Source organism: Mus caroli, chromosome 5 (assembly GCF_900094665.2).
Source record: "Mus caroli chromosome 5, CAROLI_EIJ_v1.1, whole genome shotgun sequence".
Taxonomy (NCBI): Eukaryota; Metazoa; Chordata; class Mammalia; order Rodentia; family Muridae; genus Mus; species Mus caroli.
The window spans coordinates 27,919,789-27,935,276 of NC_034574.1; the positions used below are offsets into that span (position 1 = coordinate 27,919,789).

The 15,488-nt window shown below is 43.1% G+C and overlaps 1 protein-coding gene across 1 annotated transcript in view; it reads left to right on the plus strand.

Annotated features, from left to right (window-relative positions):
- Depdc5 (DEP domain containing 5) overlaps positions 1 to 15,488 on the plus strand; it is a 128,165-nt gene that overhangs the window by 106,482 nt on the left and 6,195 nt on the right. The window contains exons 37-40 of the mRNA XM_029477345.1: positions 4,231 to 4,339; positions 5,719 to 5,946; positions 9,967 to 10,136; positions 13,971 to 14,142. Of these exons, the coding sequence (XP_029333205.1) occupies positions 4,231 to 4,339; positions 5,719 to 5,946; positions 9,967 to 10,136; positions 13,971 to 14,142 (679 nt within the window). The remainder of the gene's footprint in view (positions 1 to 4,230; positions 4,340 to 5,718; positions 5,947 to 9,966; positions 10,137 to 13,970; positions 14,143 to 15,488) is intronic.

Genomic DNA, 15,488 nt, shown 5'->3' on the forward strand with positions numbered 1-15,488 from the left:
TGTACAAGCTTGCAATCCCACCAACAATGGAGGAGTGTTCCTCTTTCTCCACATCCTCGCCAGCATCTGCTGTCACCTGAATTTTTGATCTTAGCCATTTTGTCTTTGAAGGTTTTGGCATGCTACTTTGCATAGCTTTTCCCTAATAAATTCCCATCTTCTTGAGATTATTGCTTCCTTATTGATAAAATGGCATGCTGTTATAACTATGTAAGGGAAATGAGCTGGAGGTGCACATAGCAATGTAGATAAATGTCAGAAGTGTGATATCAGCAAAAACAAGGTGATAAAAGAATCCAAGTATCATACCTCTATTTAAATTTAAAATACTATAAAACTTCATTCTCATGTCAATACATATCTACATAAAACCTCTAAAAATATATACTTGAAACATTTACTCAGACATACATGTACACGCAACATAAAATAAATAAATCTTAGGGCTAAAGGGAGATGGCTCATTGGTCAAGAGTGCTTATTGCTTATCCAGAGGACCGGAGTTTGGTTCCCATATCAGGTGGCTTGCAACCACCTGTAAATCTAGCTCCAGAGGACCCAATGCATAAACTATAAATATATCTTTAAAACACATAAAACAAAACAAAATTTTTAATTTAAAGAGCATGCTTGAGCTGGGCAGTGGTGGCGCACGCCTTTAGTCCCAGCACTTGGGAGGCAGAGGCAGGCAGATTTCTGAGTTCGAGGTCTGCCTGGTCTACAGAGTGAGTTCCAGGACAGCCAGGGCTACACAGAGAAACCCTGTCTCGAAAAACCAAAAATAAATAAATAAATAACCATGCTTGAGAATATTATTTGTATTAGTTACTTTTCTATGGCTATGAACAAGGCAACATAATAAAAGAAAGTGATAAATTGGGCTTATAGTTCCAGGTTAAAGTCCATGATTGCTGAGTGAAGGTCTGGTGCCAGAAATAGCTGAGAGCTCCTCGTAAACAAAGCAGGAGGCAGAGTGCACACTGGTGATGAGTCTTTTGAAACCTCTAACCCTTCCCCTAGTGACACACTGTCCTCCACAAAGCCACACCTCCTAATCCTTCCCAAACAGTTCTACCAATGGGGGTGGGGCCGTGGGCAAGTATTCAAACCTGTGAGCCCGTGGGGCCGTTCTCATTCAGACCACCACTTTAGTAATTGTTTAGTTCTGGGAGAAGAAAGAAAGGGACTGAAAAGAATCCATTGTTTTGTGTCCTTTTATATATATATATAAATGTTTTGTGTATGTGTGCGTAGTAATCTGCATGTCAGATTAGATTAGTGTAATTAAATTCCCTCAAACTGGAGTTAAGGGTGCTGCTGAGCCACCATGTGGGTTCTGAGAACTTAGCTGGGGTTCTCTGGAAGACCAGCAAGTGCTCTTAACCACTGAACCAACTCTCTAGCCCTATGTTGTATATATATTTTTTAATTTTTTTATGTGCTTGAGTATTTTGCTTGCATATGTGTTTATGTACCACATGCAAGCCTGGTGCCAGAGAAGGCCAGAGATGACGTCTGATCCTCTGGAACTGGGCAGTTGTTAGTTACCATGTGGCTAGTAAAAATCAAACCCTAGTCCACTGGAAGAGAAGTCTGCTTTTAACCACTGAGACAGCTCTCCAGCCCCCATTTTGTTCTGCTCTGTTCTGTTTTGAGACAGTCTTTCTCTAGCCCTGGCTGTCCTGGAACTCACTGTGTACACCACACTGTCCTAGAACTCATAGAGAACTACCTGCATCTATCTCCTTAGTTAAAGGCATTCTGTGCTGGAGTTAAAGGCATCCATCAACATGCCAGATGATTTTTTTTTTTTTAATAATATGAGTAGACATTAATGTCATAGTGTTTCCTTATCTCACTTATTACCTAAACTTTCAGTTAACCATGGTAAACTGACTCAAAGATATTACTGGAGCATTTCAGAAATAATGTTTTTTTAAAAAGATTTATTTATTTACTATACATAAGTACACTGTAGCTGTCTTCAGACACACCAGAAGAGGGCATCAGATCTCATCACAGATGGTTGTGAGCCACCATGTGGTTGCTGGGATTTGAACTCAGGACCTCTGGAAGAGCAGTCAGTGCTTTTAACCACTGAGCCATCTCTCCAGCCCCCAGAAATAATGTTTTAAATCATGTTTATTATAACATATGTGGTATATAGTATAGCTCCATTTTATTATGAATTATTAGTATCTTACTATGCCTAATTTATAAATTAAAAACAGTTCAGTCATTCTTTGATATCTGAGGAATGATTCCACATTTACCATCAGTATCAAAATCTACAAACACACAAGTTCCTTATATTTACAATAGGCCGTTTAGACCCACCCATATATTATACACCAGGTCTAGGTTATTTAAAACCAAATAAAGGTGAATGTATTGCTTAAGGCATGGCAATTGAAGAATCACCTGTGTGTGGTCAGTGCAAATGACTTTTTTTTCTTACACATTTCTTTTTAAAATTTTTCATTCGCATATCTCCATCCACACTGCTGCTCCCCTCTTGCCCACTTAACTCTCCTGTCAGTCACCTTTGTTCCCCTAGGACACTTCCTACTTTCATGTCATACATACATGCATGATTTTACATACTATATAAGATGTCGGAACCTTGACCCGGACAGTGGTGGCGCACGCCTTTAGTCCCAGCACTTGGGAGGCAGAGGCAGGCGTCTCGGCCAGCCTGGTCTACAGAGTGAGTTCCAGGACAGCCAGGGCTACACAGAGAAACCCTGTCTCAAAAAAAAAAAAAAAAAAAAAAAAAAAAAAAACCCACAAGGGAAAAAAAAAAAGATGTCAGAACCTCAGTCAAGAGAAAATACAAAGTGTTTCTTTTGTGGTTGGTTTAATTGTTATTATCTCCAGTTGAATCAATATAAGTTGATTTTTATTATGGATTAAACAATTCCATGGTGTATATATACCAGATTTCTTTGCCTGCAGGATGTCTCTACTCCCTGTTCCTTTCCTGTGCAAAGGCTTTTTAGATTAGCTTGTAGTCTGATGTATCTTGGTTGTCAGTTGTTACCATTATTTCCTGAGCCTTATTCAAGAAGTCCTCACCTATGCCTAGATCAGATTCAGAGTTCCAAGTCTTGCATTAAGGGTCTTGATTCATTGGGAGTTGATTTTTGTACAAGGTGAGAGATAGGAATCTAGTCTCATTCATATACATTGGTGGTACAAGTTTCCCAGTACTGTTTGGTGAAGATTGTCTTCGGAGAGTATTTTTAGCTGTCTTTGCAAAAAGTCAGGTGGTTGTGGCTCGTTCACCGTATTTCACTGATCTGTGTGTTTTGTGTGTGTGGCAGTGAGGTGCTCTAGTATAACCTGAGGTCCCTCCAGCATCATTCTGTTTGCTCAAGATTACATTGACTGGGGCCGGGCGTGGTGGCGCACGCCTTTAATCCCAGCACTCGGGAGGCAGAGGCAGGCGGATTTCTGAGCGAGGCCAGCCTGGTCTACAGAGTGAGTTCCAGGACAGCCAGGACTACACAGAGAAACCCTGTCTCGAAAAACCAAAAAAAAAAAAAAAAAAAAAAAAAAAAAAGATTACATTGACTGTCTATGCATCCATATGAACTTTAAGATTTTTTCCTACTTCTGTGAAGAATGACATTGGAACTTAATTGCATTGACTCTGTGGATTGGTTTTGGTTAGATAGGTACTTTTCATATTAATACTTCTAATCCTTGAACACAGGATTAAAATCCATAAAATAATTTGGTGACATCTTTTCTTTCTGTTTTGTGGAATAGTTTAAGAAGCACTGGTAAGAAAAAAGAACTAACCAGGAGCACTGGTATTCATTCTTTAAAGTTCTGTTAGATCGGCATTGAACCAAGATGACCTTGAAACCCTCATCCTCCTGCCTCCACCTCCCCAGTGAGATTAAGGGGTGTGCACCACAACTAGTTTTCCTTTGGGGATCTTGGGAGACACTCCCTAAATAGGAATATACTGTCTAGCAGAATGTTAGATTTATTGAAGTTAGATGGTTATCTACTTGGATGGTTTCGGGATGTTCGAAATGTTTGATGAAATTCATACATTTTATAACTTAGAATAGATTCAGCTTCACATAGCACAGTGTCTGATGGGGACTTCAGGTGAACTCAGTTCTCCAGTCACTCAACTACCTTGACTGCTATGTACAAGCATGGGCTGCCTCTGAGATGTCAGCTGCAGGAATTTCAAGTTTTTATTGTCTCTCCTAGAAAATGCTGGAAGAGCAGCTCATAACGCATGCATCTGGTGAAGCATGGCGGACCTTCATCTATGGCTTCTATTTCTACAAGATAGTAATGGACAAAGAACCGGAAAGAGGTCAGAGCCAAAGTACATACAGTTGCCACAGCGGCGAGTGCTTTTTCTTTCTTTAACATCACAGTGCATGTTGAGCTCTGTATGTGGCTTAGTATTTTGAGTTGACACTCTGTTAACTTCTTTCAGCATTTGTTTGTATTTTAAGCATAAGTGTAAAACAATGCTGGTTTTTCAAAAATATTTATTTAGCTATTTTTACAAATGAGAGAGAGGGAGGGAGGGAGGGAGAGGGTGAGAGAGAGAGAGAGAGAGAGAGAGAGAGAGAGAGAGAGAGAGAGAGAGTGTGTGTGTGAGTTTACCCCATGTATTTGCAGGTACCAGCAGAGGCCAAAAGATGATGTTCAATCCCCGGGGGCTAGAGCTGCAGGCAGTTAGCTATGAGTCACTGTGTAGATGCTAGGAATTGAGCATGGGTCTTCTGCAAGAACAACCAATGCTTTTAACCACTGAGCCATCTCTCTGGCCCCTTCCCTCATATTCTTTAAATCATCCTCAAATTATTTATAATAACTAATAACTACTGCTATATTATATTGCATTGTTCAGGAAACAAGAAAAGTTTACTCGAATCCAGTGTAAATACTCTCCTCCCCCCCCCCCAGTACTTTCCATGTATGTGATTGACTCTGTGGATGTACAGCTCAGGAGTCCAGCGGGCTGAATGTGTGCATTCGCCTCGTTATTTGGTTCTGTGCACATGGGGCAAACACTCTGCTTCTTATCAGTATTGTAGTCCCGCCCCTTTTTAGTGAAGAAAAGGAATTCTCCAATGGGGAACAATTCCTAGCATGAGTATATCTAGCTTGCATAACTCTGGCAGCACCAAGGACTCAGACCAGCCTGCGTAGTATTTGAATTTCAAATGCATGGGGACTGGCTGGAAGTGACTACTTCTTCCATCTGGTAAGTCACTTTTCACCTCTGGGTCCACACCTGATATGGTATAGCCAGTGCCATTGATTGCACTCTTGGTGTCTATTTTTGTCTTCTAATATGAAAAGAAAAGAAAAGAAAAACCTACAACAGCTTATGCCCTGAAATTATTATGAGACTGATAAGATTTTTAATTGAATTAAAGCTTACATAACATAAAATTAGCCTACATAACAAAAGCCACTAACAGTACTGAACAACCACTACTTCTTCCTTGTTAGCTGTCATTGCCCAACCCCTCTGTTTCCAGTCACTCTCTGTGTAAGCACTAGTAGCTTTTTGTTTTCTAAATATGTCATGTGTGTAGAGTCATGTAATGTAGGCTTTTATACCTGGTTCCTTTCACTTAGTACAATGTTTGCAAGGTCTGTCTGTATTGTAGCATGCATCAGTCAGAAAGTAAGCATTGTAATAAGGGACCCTTTACTTCCCCTGCGTTTCCCCAGTGGCTATGCAACAGCCCTCTGCCCCCTGGCACACAGCAGGAGCGGATGACTTTGCCAGCTTCCAACGCAAGTGGTTTGAGGTGGCCTTTGTGGCAGAAGAGCTTGTGCACTCTGAGATTCCTGCCTTCCTCCTGCCCTGGCTACCTAGCCGGCCAGCCTCTTATGCAAGCAGACACAGCTCCTTTAGCCGAAGTTTTGGAGGACGGAGCCAGGCGGCTGCGCTGTTAGGTGAGTTGTCTTTGGAGTCTGGGAATAGCAGGTAGCTGGGGAAGAGTGATTGCTAGCCCTCTAGCATGTACAGGCCCTGCTTAGAACCACAAGAAAATTGTGTGTGTGTTTGTTTGTGAGAGGGTCTCACTGTGTGATCCTGGCTGACCTACAATAAAGATCCACTTTCTTTTACTGGATTTAAAGCAGAGGTTCTCAACCTGTGGTTCATGGCCCCTTTAGAAGTCAAATGACGAGCCGGGCGTTGGTGGTGCACGCCTTTAATCCCAGCACTCGGGAGGCAGAGGCAGGCGGATTTCTGAGTTCGAGGCCAGCCTGGTCTACAGAGTGAGTTTCAGGACAGCCAGGGCTACACAGAGAAACCCTGTCTCGAAAAACCAAAAAAAAAAAAAAAAAAAAAAAAAAAAAAAAAAAAAAAAAAAAAAAAAAAAAGAAGTCAAATGACTCTTTCAGAGTGGTTGCCTAAGACCACTGGAAAACACAAATATTTACAAAATTAGTTATGAAGTAGCAACAAAAATGATTTATGATTGGGGGTCACCCAACATAAGGAACTAACTGTATTAAAGGGCCATAGCATTAGGAAGGTTGAGAACCGTTGGTTAAAAGCATGTTCCATCTTGCAAACAAGAAAAAAATAATGTTTCTAAGTACAGCTGGCTGTGGTGAGTTCATCTTTTCATCCTAGCACTTGGGAGGGAGAGGCAAGAACATCTCTGAGTTCAAGGACAGCCAGGAATACATAGGTCTCAAAACACCAAAAAAAAGGGGGTGTGGGGGGCGGGCCTGGAGAGATGGCTCAGTGGTTAAAGAGCACCAACTGCTTTTCTAGAGGTTCTGAGTTCAAATCCCTGCAACCACATGGTGGCTCACAGCCATCTGTAATGGGATCTGATACCCTCTTCTGGTGTGTCTAAAGACAGCTACAGTGTACTCATATACATAAAATAAATAAAATCTTAAAAAAATAAAGTAAAATTTCTTTCTGGCCAGATGAAGTTAGTAGTACATATCCATAATCCTAGCCCTTGAGAGGCAGAAGCAGAGCAGGGATTATGAATTCGAGGCCAGCCCAGGCTGCACAGTGAGGCCCTGACTCAAAAACCTCACCAATTAATTTATTTGATAAATAAATAATGCATAACTTCAGCAGGGAAAAAAACCTAACATGATTTACAGAAGAGAAAGACCAGAGTTCCACTATTACCTATGGTTTGATTGGGGTTTTGTTTGTTTTATTGTTTGGGGATGGCTTTTTGTTTACTTGCTTGTTCCTTTTTTAAAACTTCTGATGCTCGTTTGAGGTAGCAGCAGAAAGTTGATGTTGATGCATGTACCCTTGGCTTGGCCTGTGGTGGCTCCCACTTCCCCATTCTTATTTAAGTCACTGGGCTGGGATGCTACAGAGGCATCCGAGTCTGGGGAAACAGCACCACGTGCCTTCTGCCAGAGCATGGCCTTCTAGTTTCCTATGACAGTCTGTTAGATCTTGAAGTCAGGAGAGACTGTTGCATTCTTTCCAGACTTTTTCCAAAGCATTCCTGGTGAATGAATGTAGGTGGAGCTAACTAGTTTCTTTTTTAAAAATTCCCTTATAGCTGTTGAGACCTGCTCTATTGTGAGGCAGCTCTGGTTGTGAGGGCTGAGCTTCAGTGTTCTTTCTCCTCTAGTGATACTGACCTGCTCTCTAGGTCATTAGTAAGCCCTAGCATGCTAAGTTTGTGTCTCCTCAGATCTTGTGCATATTGATTAGAGTTCCCATGAGGTTGCAGCTTTGTCCATACTGAAAGCCTTCTAGAAGCATCTGCATTTGTCAGATCTTACCCTGGAAGTACAAAGCCAGTGCTAGAGCAATCATTACTTGGCTGCCTAGTACATTTCCTTGGGTGGCCCCCAGACTCACCTATTCTGCACTTAACAGACCTGATCATAGAAGAGAGCTGTTGGAAGTCACTGCTGGTGTTTATCCCTTGCCTTTGGTTTTGTGACAGGCTTTCTGACTCTGGAGGAGTATACTCACAGTGTGCTAGCCCAGAGAACACAGCTTTCTGTGGTGTGGAGTGTTGAGTAAATTGCTCCTGAGAGTGTCATAAAGTAGGAACATGAAGCCCAGACAGAATCTAGCTTTAATTCATTTTAGTATCAGAGTGAACAAGTAGGTACCAAATGTGCCTCAAGTGCTCAAAAAGCCACAGATAGACCTCACTTTGAGCATTAGTGAGGCTCATGTCATAAACTAGAAGGAAAGCATAATGGGACAGAGAAAAGAGGAGACACAGAGTGCCAGAGGAGACGGCAAGTGAGGGAGCTTTAGAAACCTTTCTGAGCTGTGTGTTTCTTGACTGGGCTGCCATATCAGTTTGCAGACAAGGAATTAAACCAGGAGACATGAAGTTCAGCTTTCAGAGACATGTGCCTGTGGCTAGAATTGCAGAAGCTTGACTCTTCCAGCTCTAAATCAAGAGCTGTGCCCATTCTGCATGCTCCAGGACTGGGAGAATGTCGGTTTTCTGGAGCATCACTCACAACCGGAGCTAATGCGCTGCCTTCCAGTAGCAGCACATTAAACTTCCTGATACAGGAGCCACTCACAGCTTCCACCTGCAGAACCCAGACCCAAGCTGGCTCTCAGATAAAGAAAAACCACGAGGAGTAGCGATAGGAGAGCAGATCCTGATTTATAGAAAACTTCAGTATGCTGGCTGTGGTTATCGCCCATGTAGGGCAAAGCCCCTATGAGGTTTCATTTTCTGAGGAAATACTGTAGGACCTAATACCTTCCTGGGCTAGAACCAGAAAGTAATGCTTCCTCCGCACTAGTCTGGGCTGTTTTTCCTTTTATCTGTTTGTGGGTCACTGAATTCTGAAGCTCTTGTGTACAGCCTGGTTGAGTTTCTGAGTTTGTGATAATGGTTAAGATAACATCCTTCTCTCATAAAAGAAAGGAATGGATTGGCCCAGGAGTCAAACTGTGGCATAATCAGCTAAGCCTAGCTTATGATTTGCTTTGTAACTGGCCCTCCTATTTTTATATTTACAAGTATTTGTGTGTTTGTGCATACATAGAGGCCACAAGATAGCAATGGTGTCCTGTATCACAGTGTGCCTTCTCAGTCCTTTGAGGCAGGGTCTCTTCCTGGAGCTTGTATTTTCTCAGCTAGGCTGGAAGCCAACAGGCTCCAGTGATCCTCCTATCTCTGCCTCCTTTAGAGCAGTGGTTACAAGTGCGGGGACACCTGGCTTCTATGTGGGCACTAGGGCCTGAACTGAGCTTCATTGATTGTGCAATAGGCACTCTTAAGTGATAAGCTATTTCTCTAGCCCCCAGATTTTGTTTTTTGAGACAGGGTCTGACTATATTACAACAGTGTCCTCTAACTTATATTCCTCCTCCCCAAGCCTCTGAATGCTAGTATTACAGAGTTAAGCTACCATGTGTGACTATAATCACTAATTTTCTTAGATAGAATTTTAGCTCTCCAGCACAGTTGAGCAAAGAATTCCCATAGATCCCCTGCCTCCTCACACTCAGTCTCCTTCATTGTCAACCCCCATCAGATGACATTTGTCCTGATCCACGAACCTACACGGATTCACTTTCATCACCCCAAACCCATGATTAGGGGTTTACTCTTGGTATTGTGCGTTCTGTGGGTTTGTATAAATTTACAGTGCTGTGTTTTCTGCCATAGCAACATGAGTCACTAAGATTTCATCTGTTCTTATAAAGTTATATTGGAACATAGCTGAAGTCATTCTCTCATGCAGTGTCTATGGGGCTTTTGTCCTACAGTAGCATAGCTGCTCACAGACAACTCAGAATGCCTGAAGTATTTATTATCTAACAGCAAGCAGAACAAGTGTTTTCTAGATCTCTGGGCTGTTGACTAGTGATTTCCAGAGATAGAAGCCTCTGTTGGGCACTTGTGCAATTTCATACTTATAGTGACTCTTGTTCACTCTTCTCTGTTACCCCACTCCTGTACTTCTCTGTGTGTGTCCCGCTGTGTGCTGACACAGCTGCCACTGTCCCAGAGCAGAGGACTGTGACCCTGGATGTTGATGTGAACAACCGAACGGACCGGCTGGAATGGTGCAGCTGTTACTACCATGGAAACTTCTCTCTCAATGCGGCCTTTGAGATCAAGCTACACTGGATGGCAGTGACTGCCACAGTACTGTTTGAGATGGTGAGATCCCCACCTTACTTTCAGGCAAGGGGGTAGGGTACTTTGTAGAGGTTCCTTCACTTAACCTATTGACCTGTAGGGATAGCCTTAAAACACTAAACACAGGTAAGTTCAGAGTATTGACTAGTGTTTCTTCTTCATCTTGGCAGTACTTACACTCAGCCAGATAACTATCTATTGTGAGTGACTGCGTGCCCATTGTAGGTTGTTGAACAGCATCTGGCCTCTACCTATTAAATGCCGGTAACAAACCCCTGGCTGTGCTAACCAAAACTTGGAATCACCAGTCCAGAGGGAAAAGCAAACCTCCCCCTCCCCCTTGTGTCCTGGGACTTCCATCTAAAAGCAGCCATCATGGTCACCATGTTGACTAAAGGAGAGTCTGTGTATCTACAAAACAGGAATGGGAGACCGGCCATGGTGGCTCACACCTAAAAAAAAAAAAAAAAAAAAAAAAAAAAAAAAAAAAACTCAGCAAAAGAATCCCCGCAAGTTCAAGGCCACTTAGCTACATAGTGAGTTCCAGATTGGCCTGGAATGCGGAGTGAGAAAGCACTTATGCTGGCATGCTGGATACATATTGCTGGATACATTTTGTTTTCTACTGTATATCTTCCATACCAACACAAGTCAATCTGCCTTGTTTTTTATTTGTTGAATTTAATTTTTTGGGTTTTTTGCCTCATTGTTTTTAATGGCTACAGAATATTCTAGTATTTATTTATTCCAGTTTACCTCACCAATTCCCAGTTAGTTAATATCACTGGTTTTAACTTACCATTCTTGAAACAAGGGTGAGTTTGTCTTCTGGGGGCATTTGGCAGTATCTACAGATATTTTTGCCAGCTCCACACAGGGGAGGATTTGATATATTTTTAGCATTTGATGGACAGCAACCAGAGTTGACAGTATTAATAAGCAAGTCCCTCAAAGAAGTAACTGGCCTACAGTGTCACAAGTGCCAGGGTTAAGGAGCCTTGCTGGACGGCCGTCTTACCTGTCTTTCCTTCTGTTCTATCCTGACCGGCCTTTGGATCCTGTGCTATGAATCCAGCCCACAGCACTGCCCATTCCCAGCCTCAGCACTGTAAAATAAGCAGGCTCTCCTTAGCCAGGCTGTGAGCCACACTCCGCTCCTCCTTTCATGCACAGAAGAAATATTTTCATGTGTCACTTGAGCCCCACTGTCCTCTAATACCAGCCCAAGCATTTCACCACATAGCTAAGGACAGCTGGGAAGTAAAAAGAATTATTTAGTGAATGCTAAGAGATCTCTGAAGAGAAGTAAGTGCAGCACAGGAGAAAGTTGTCGTGAGTTTGTAAGCTGAGCCTGCCTGGCGGTGTTAACACACACCTTTAATCCCAGCATTTGGGAGGCAGAGGCAGGCTGATCTCTGAATTCTGGGCTTTCTAAACTACAGAGTGAGTTCCAGAACCACCAGGACTACAACAGAGAAACAGAAAGTCTTGGCAGGTGACGGGAAGTTTATAAGCCTAATTTTGTCTTATAAAACATGGAGTCTTGGGGATGGTCTGTTAGGTATCTGTTAGGCATTGACTTTTTTGTATGCGTTAGTATCTTCAAGGACTGACTCCTCCCTTGAAGAGGAACTTTTCCAAAGAGCATCCATAATATCCAAGTAAGGGGGCAGAATGTCTAGGGAGATGAGTGGCTCAGTAGATAAAGTCCTTAATTGTACAAGGTTGAGGATGCTCAGATCTACATGAAAGCCAGGCATAATTGCAGGTACCTCTAACAAACACTAGGGCTGGGGGTAGCATGGACAGGCAGAGCTCATGGGCTCAGGGGCCAGCCAGCTTAACCAAAGTGACAAACCTCAGAATATTTGCTTGATGCCAAGGCTTACAACCTGGGCCCTACATGGTGAAAAGAGAATTGACTGACTGTCACAAGTTCTGCTCTCTCTCTCTCTCTCTCTCTCTCTCTCTCTCTCTCTCTCTCTCTCCTTTCTCTCCTTTCTCTCATAAATAAATAATAAGATGGGAGAACTGGGGAAATGGTTCAGTAGATAAAGCACAACCATGAGGACCTGAATGTGGATCCCAGAACCCACCCAATGCCAGACATGGCAGCTCCTGTCTATATCCCAGCATAGGCACAGAATCCTCAGAAGGTACCCTGACATATGCAGCAGTAAGCAACAAGAAACCCTGTCTTGCTCTTGCCTCTCTCTCTTGCTCTCTTGCTCCCCCTCTCTCCCTATTCCCCCCAACACACGTGATCATGGCTAGTCTACACCCCCCCCCCTCACCCTCCCTCTCTCTGCCTTTCTCTGCCTCTACTACCCTCTTAACTCCCTTCTCCATGCCCTTAATAAACTCTATTGTATACTTAAAAAACAAAACAAAAACAAAAGAAACCCTGTCTCAAGCAAGGTGGAAGTTGTGGGGGGGCAGTGGGGTGGGGAGCAACACTCACTGTTGTTCCCTGACCTCTACACAGGTGTGATGTGTATACACCAGCATTCAAACACACATAAAAACACACTTGTATCATATACACAGAAAATAAGGTAGAGAACGGTAGAGAAAACACGTAGCCTTGACCTTGACCTCTTTTGTGCATATACCAAAGGTCCAAATCTAGAAAGATAACTGCTGCTAGTCCTGGTGGCATGCATCTGTAATCCCAGATGTGAAGTAAAAGCAGAAGGTTTAAAATTCCAGACCAGCATGGGCTACAAAGCCAGACCATGACTCAAAAACACAACAAAAACAGGAAAGAAAGGCAATATTAGGTCCTCATCTTGCTCAGTTCACCTTGTGGAGGACACCAGCTCTTCTCCAACAGGTTAACAGTGACTATCTCTCAAAACAACACGCCCACAGTACTCACGTACGTACACCTATGTTGTTGCATTGGAAAAGGAGTGTTATTTCTACCAAGGAATTTAGTGATTATCTTTTAAAAATTCAGTTTTCACATCTATTCATGTAAAAATCACTGAACGCAGCTAATGCATTTGTCATAGCATATTGGCTTGGTTTGAGGTGTTTTGTTTTTGTTTAGTTGTTGTTGTTTGTTCTTATTGTTGTATAACTTACCTATTTGTGTGTGGACCATGGTCTGTATGTGGAGATCAGGGGACAAGTTGAGCGAGTTGGTTCTCTCCCTCCATTATGTGGGTTCCAGGGAGATAAAACGTAGGTTGTCAGCAGTGATGGCAAGTGCCTTTACCAAACACTGAGCCATATCACCAGCCAACCAGTTTGGGTGTGTGTTTGTTTGTTTGTTTTTAAGTATCCATCAGTTTTAATGTTTCTTAAAACATATTTCAAAAAACTTACATATTCACCCAAGGGATTGTGTTGTTGGAGTTATTAACAGAAGTCTAGCTTTGGGAATCCCCCAGAGTGCGTTCTGTATATGAGAGAGAGTTGGTCACTTTGTCTAGAATCCACGATACTCATCTCCTGCCCTACAGCAGCCAGAGTAAGTTATTTTCTTATTTGATACACTGGACTTAGTGCACAACAAAGCTAAAAGTGTCCAGCCTTTGTCATGTGATCTTCCTCTGACATTCCACAGAATAAGAGAGGTCTCAGCTCTTTCTTCAGTTCCTTGCAAAAGAAACCGAAGGTCAGAAGTTTGGGCCATAATAAAGAGGAGCTGTGTGCTCAGCTCACAGTTTTTCTAGCAGTTGTCAGGAAGCATACTCACACTCTTTGCTGACCAGAATGGTTGGAGCCAGAGGACATGAATAAGTAATCAATATGTATGCCACTGCTGCCAGGTCTGCTCTGTGGAGTCAGAGGTATTTTCTCTGGTCTAAAAACAACCCAAAGGTGATGCTGTTTTGTACTTTCTTTCAGGTCCAAGGTTGGCATCGAAAAGCTACCTCCTGTGGCTTCTTGCTGGTCCCAGTTTTGGAGGGTCCTTTTGCACTGCCCAGTTACCTGTATGGTGATCCCCTGAGGGCCCAGCTCTTCATCCCACTCAACCTCAGCTGCTTGCTCAAGGAGGGCAGCGAGCACCTGTTCGATAGTAAGAGCTGCTCCCCCCTGCTGGGTCTATCTCACTGAGTCAGACCGCCTTCCAAAAGCACCCTTTCCTGTGTTCTCTCATAAGTAGAATCTAGATGGAAAATGAACAAAGACACTAATAAGAAACAAAAAGTGGGAGGAGGTATTGACTATTCAGAAAGAGAAGGAAGGACAAGTGGGATGAGAGAGGGGAGAGAAGGAGATGCTTCTATGAAGCCCATCACTGTCCAGTGAACAGGCGCACACCTAAGGAAACAACAGAACTTCAGGCTGCTTGAGAGAGCTATTCTATGGTGGGGGGGTGGGGGTGGGGGGGGAATAATCCGGGTTGTTGTCCTGGATTTTTTTTTTAACTTTTAAAATTTCATTTTATTTGTGTGATTGTTTTGCCTGCATTTCTGTCTGTGCATCACACATGTACCTGGTGCCCACAGAGGCCAGAAGAGGAAGTTAGATCTCCTGGATCTGAAGTTCTGGATGGTTGTGAGCTACCACTGGGGTGCTGGGAACCAAACTTAAGTCTTCTGCAAGAGCAGCCTGGTCTCTAAAGCCCTGAGCTGCCTCCCAGGATTTTATTAGTGACTGGGTACTCCGGGACAGACCACTCAATGCTTCTGAACTTTGAATTGCTCTTGCATGGATTGGCTAGAGCTACTTTGCCAGCTCTGCAAGGCCAATGTGAAGCAAACAGTGGATGGGAAAGGGGATTGTTCGCTGTCCATCTCTGTACCATTGCTGTGTTCTGTGTGCTCCCAGCCACCTGCAGTGCTTGCTTGAATTTGAGGAGAGCTTTTTGCATGCTAGTCCCTAGAAAGACCATCAAAAGCAAAACAGCAAAGTTGCAGCAGGCTTTTGTAAGTTCCAGGCTCCCTTTGTGTGTCTCCAGAGCTGTATCTCAAGGACTCAGGTTAGAGCCCTTCCTTCTGTCAGAAAAGGTCTGTCACAGCAGACCACCCCAATGTACCTTTTACCCATCTCCCCACCTGCACCTCCCACTGCTATCACCAAGCACACGTGTAGATGAATTCATAAATAGCTCCTAAAAAGCTTTCCATGAGTACAAGATGACATTTTCAAAAGCAGGAAGCTGGAGTTGATGCTAATGTATCAGGAGCTGATAGCAAGATCATAAATGTGAAAGACACAACTCTGATGTCAGAGAAATATTTTCTTCCCACTCCCTTGTAAGTTTGTGTTACGCTAAATGGCAGAGGGTGAGGAGGGCTTACAAGAGGGCGGGCTAAACCTAGTGATCTTGTGATTTTTATGACAGGCTGCCTGCTAGTACTGACAGTCTGTACTCTCTGCTTACAACTTAGCAGACATTTTTGTACCTGAGCAGTGCAG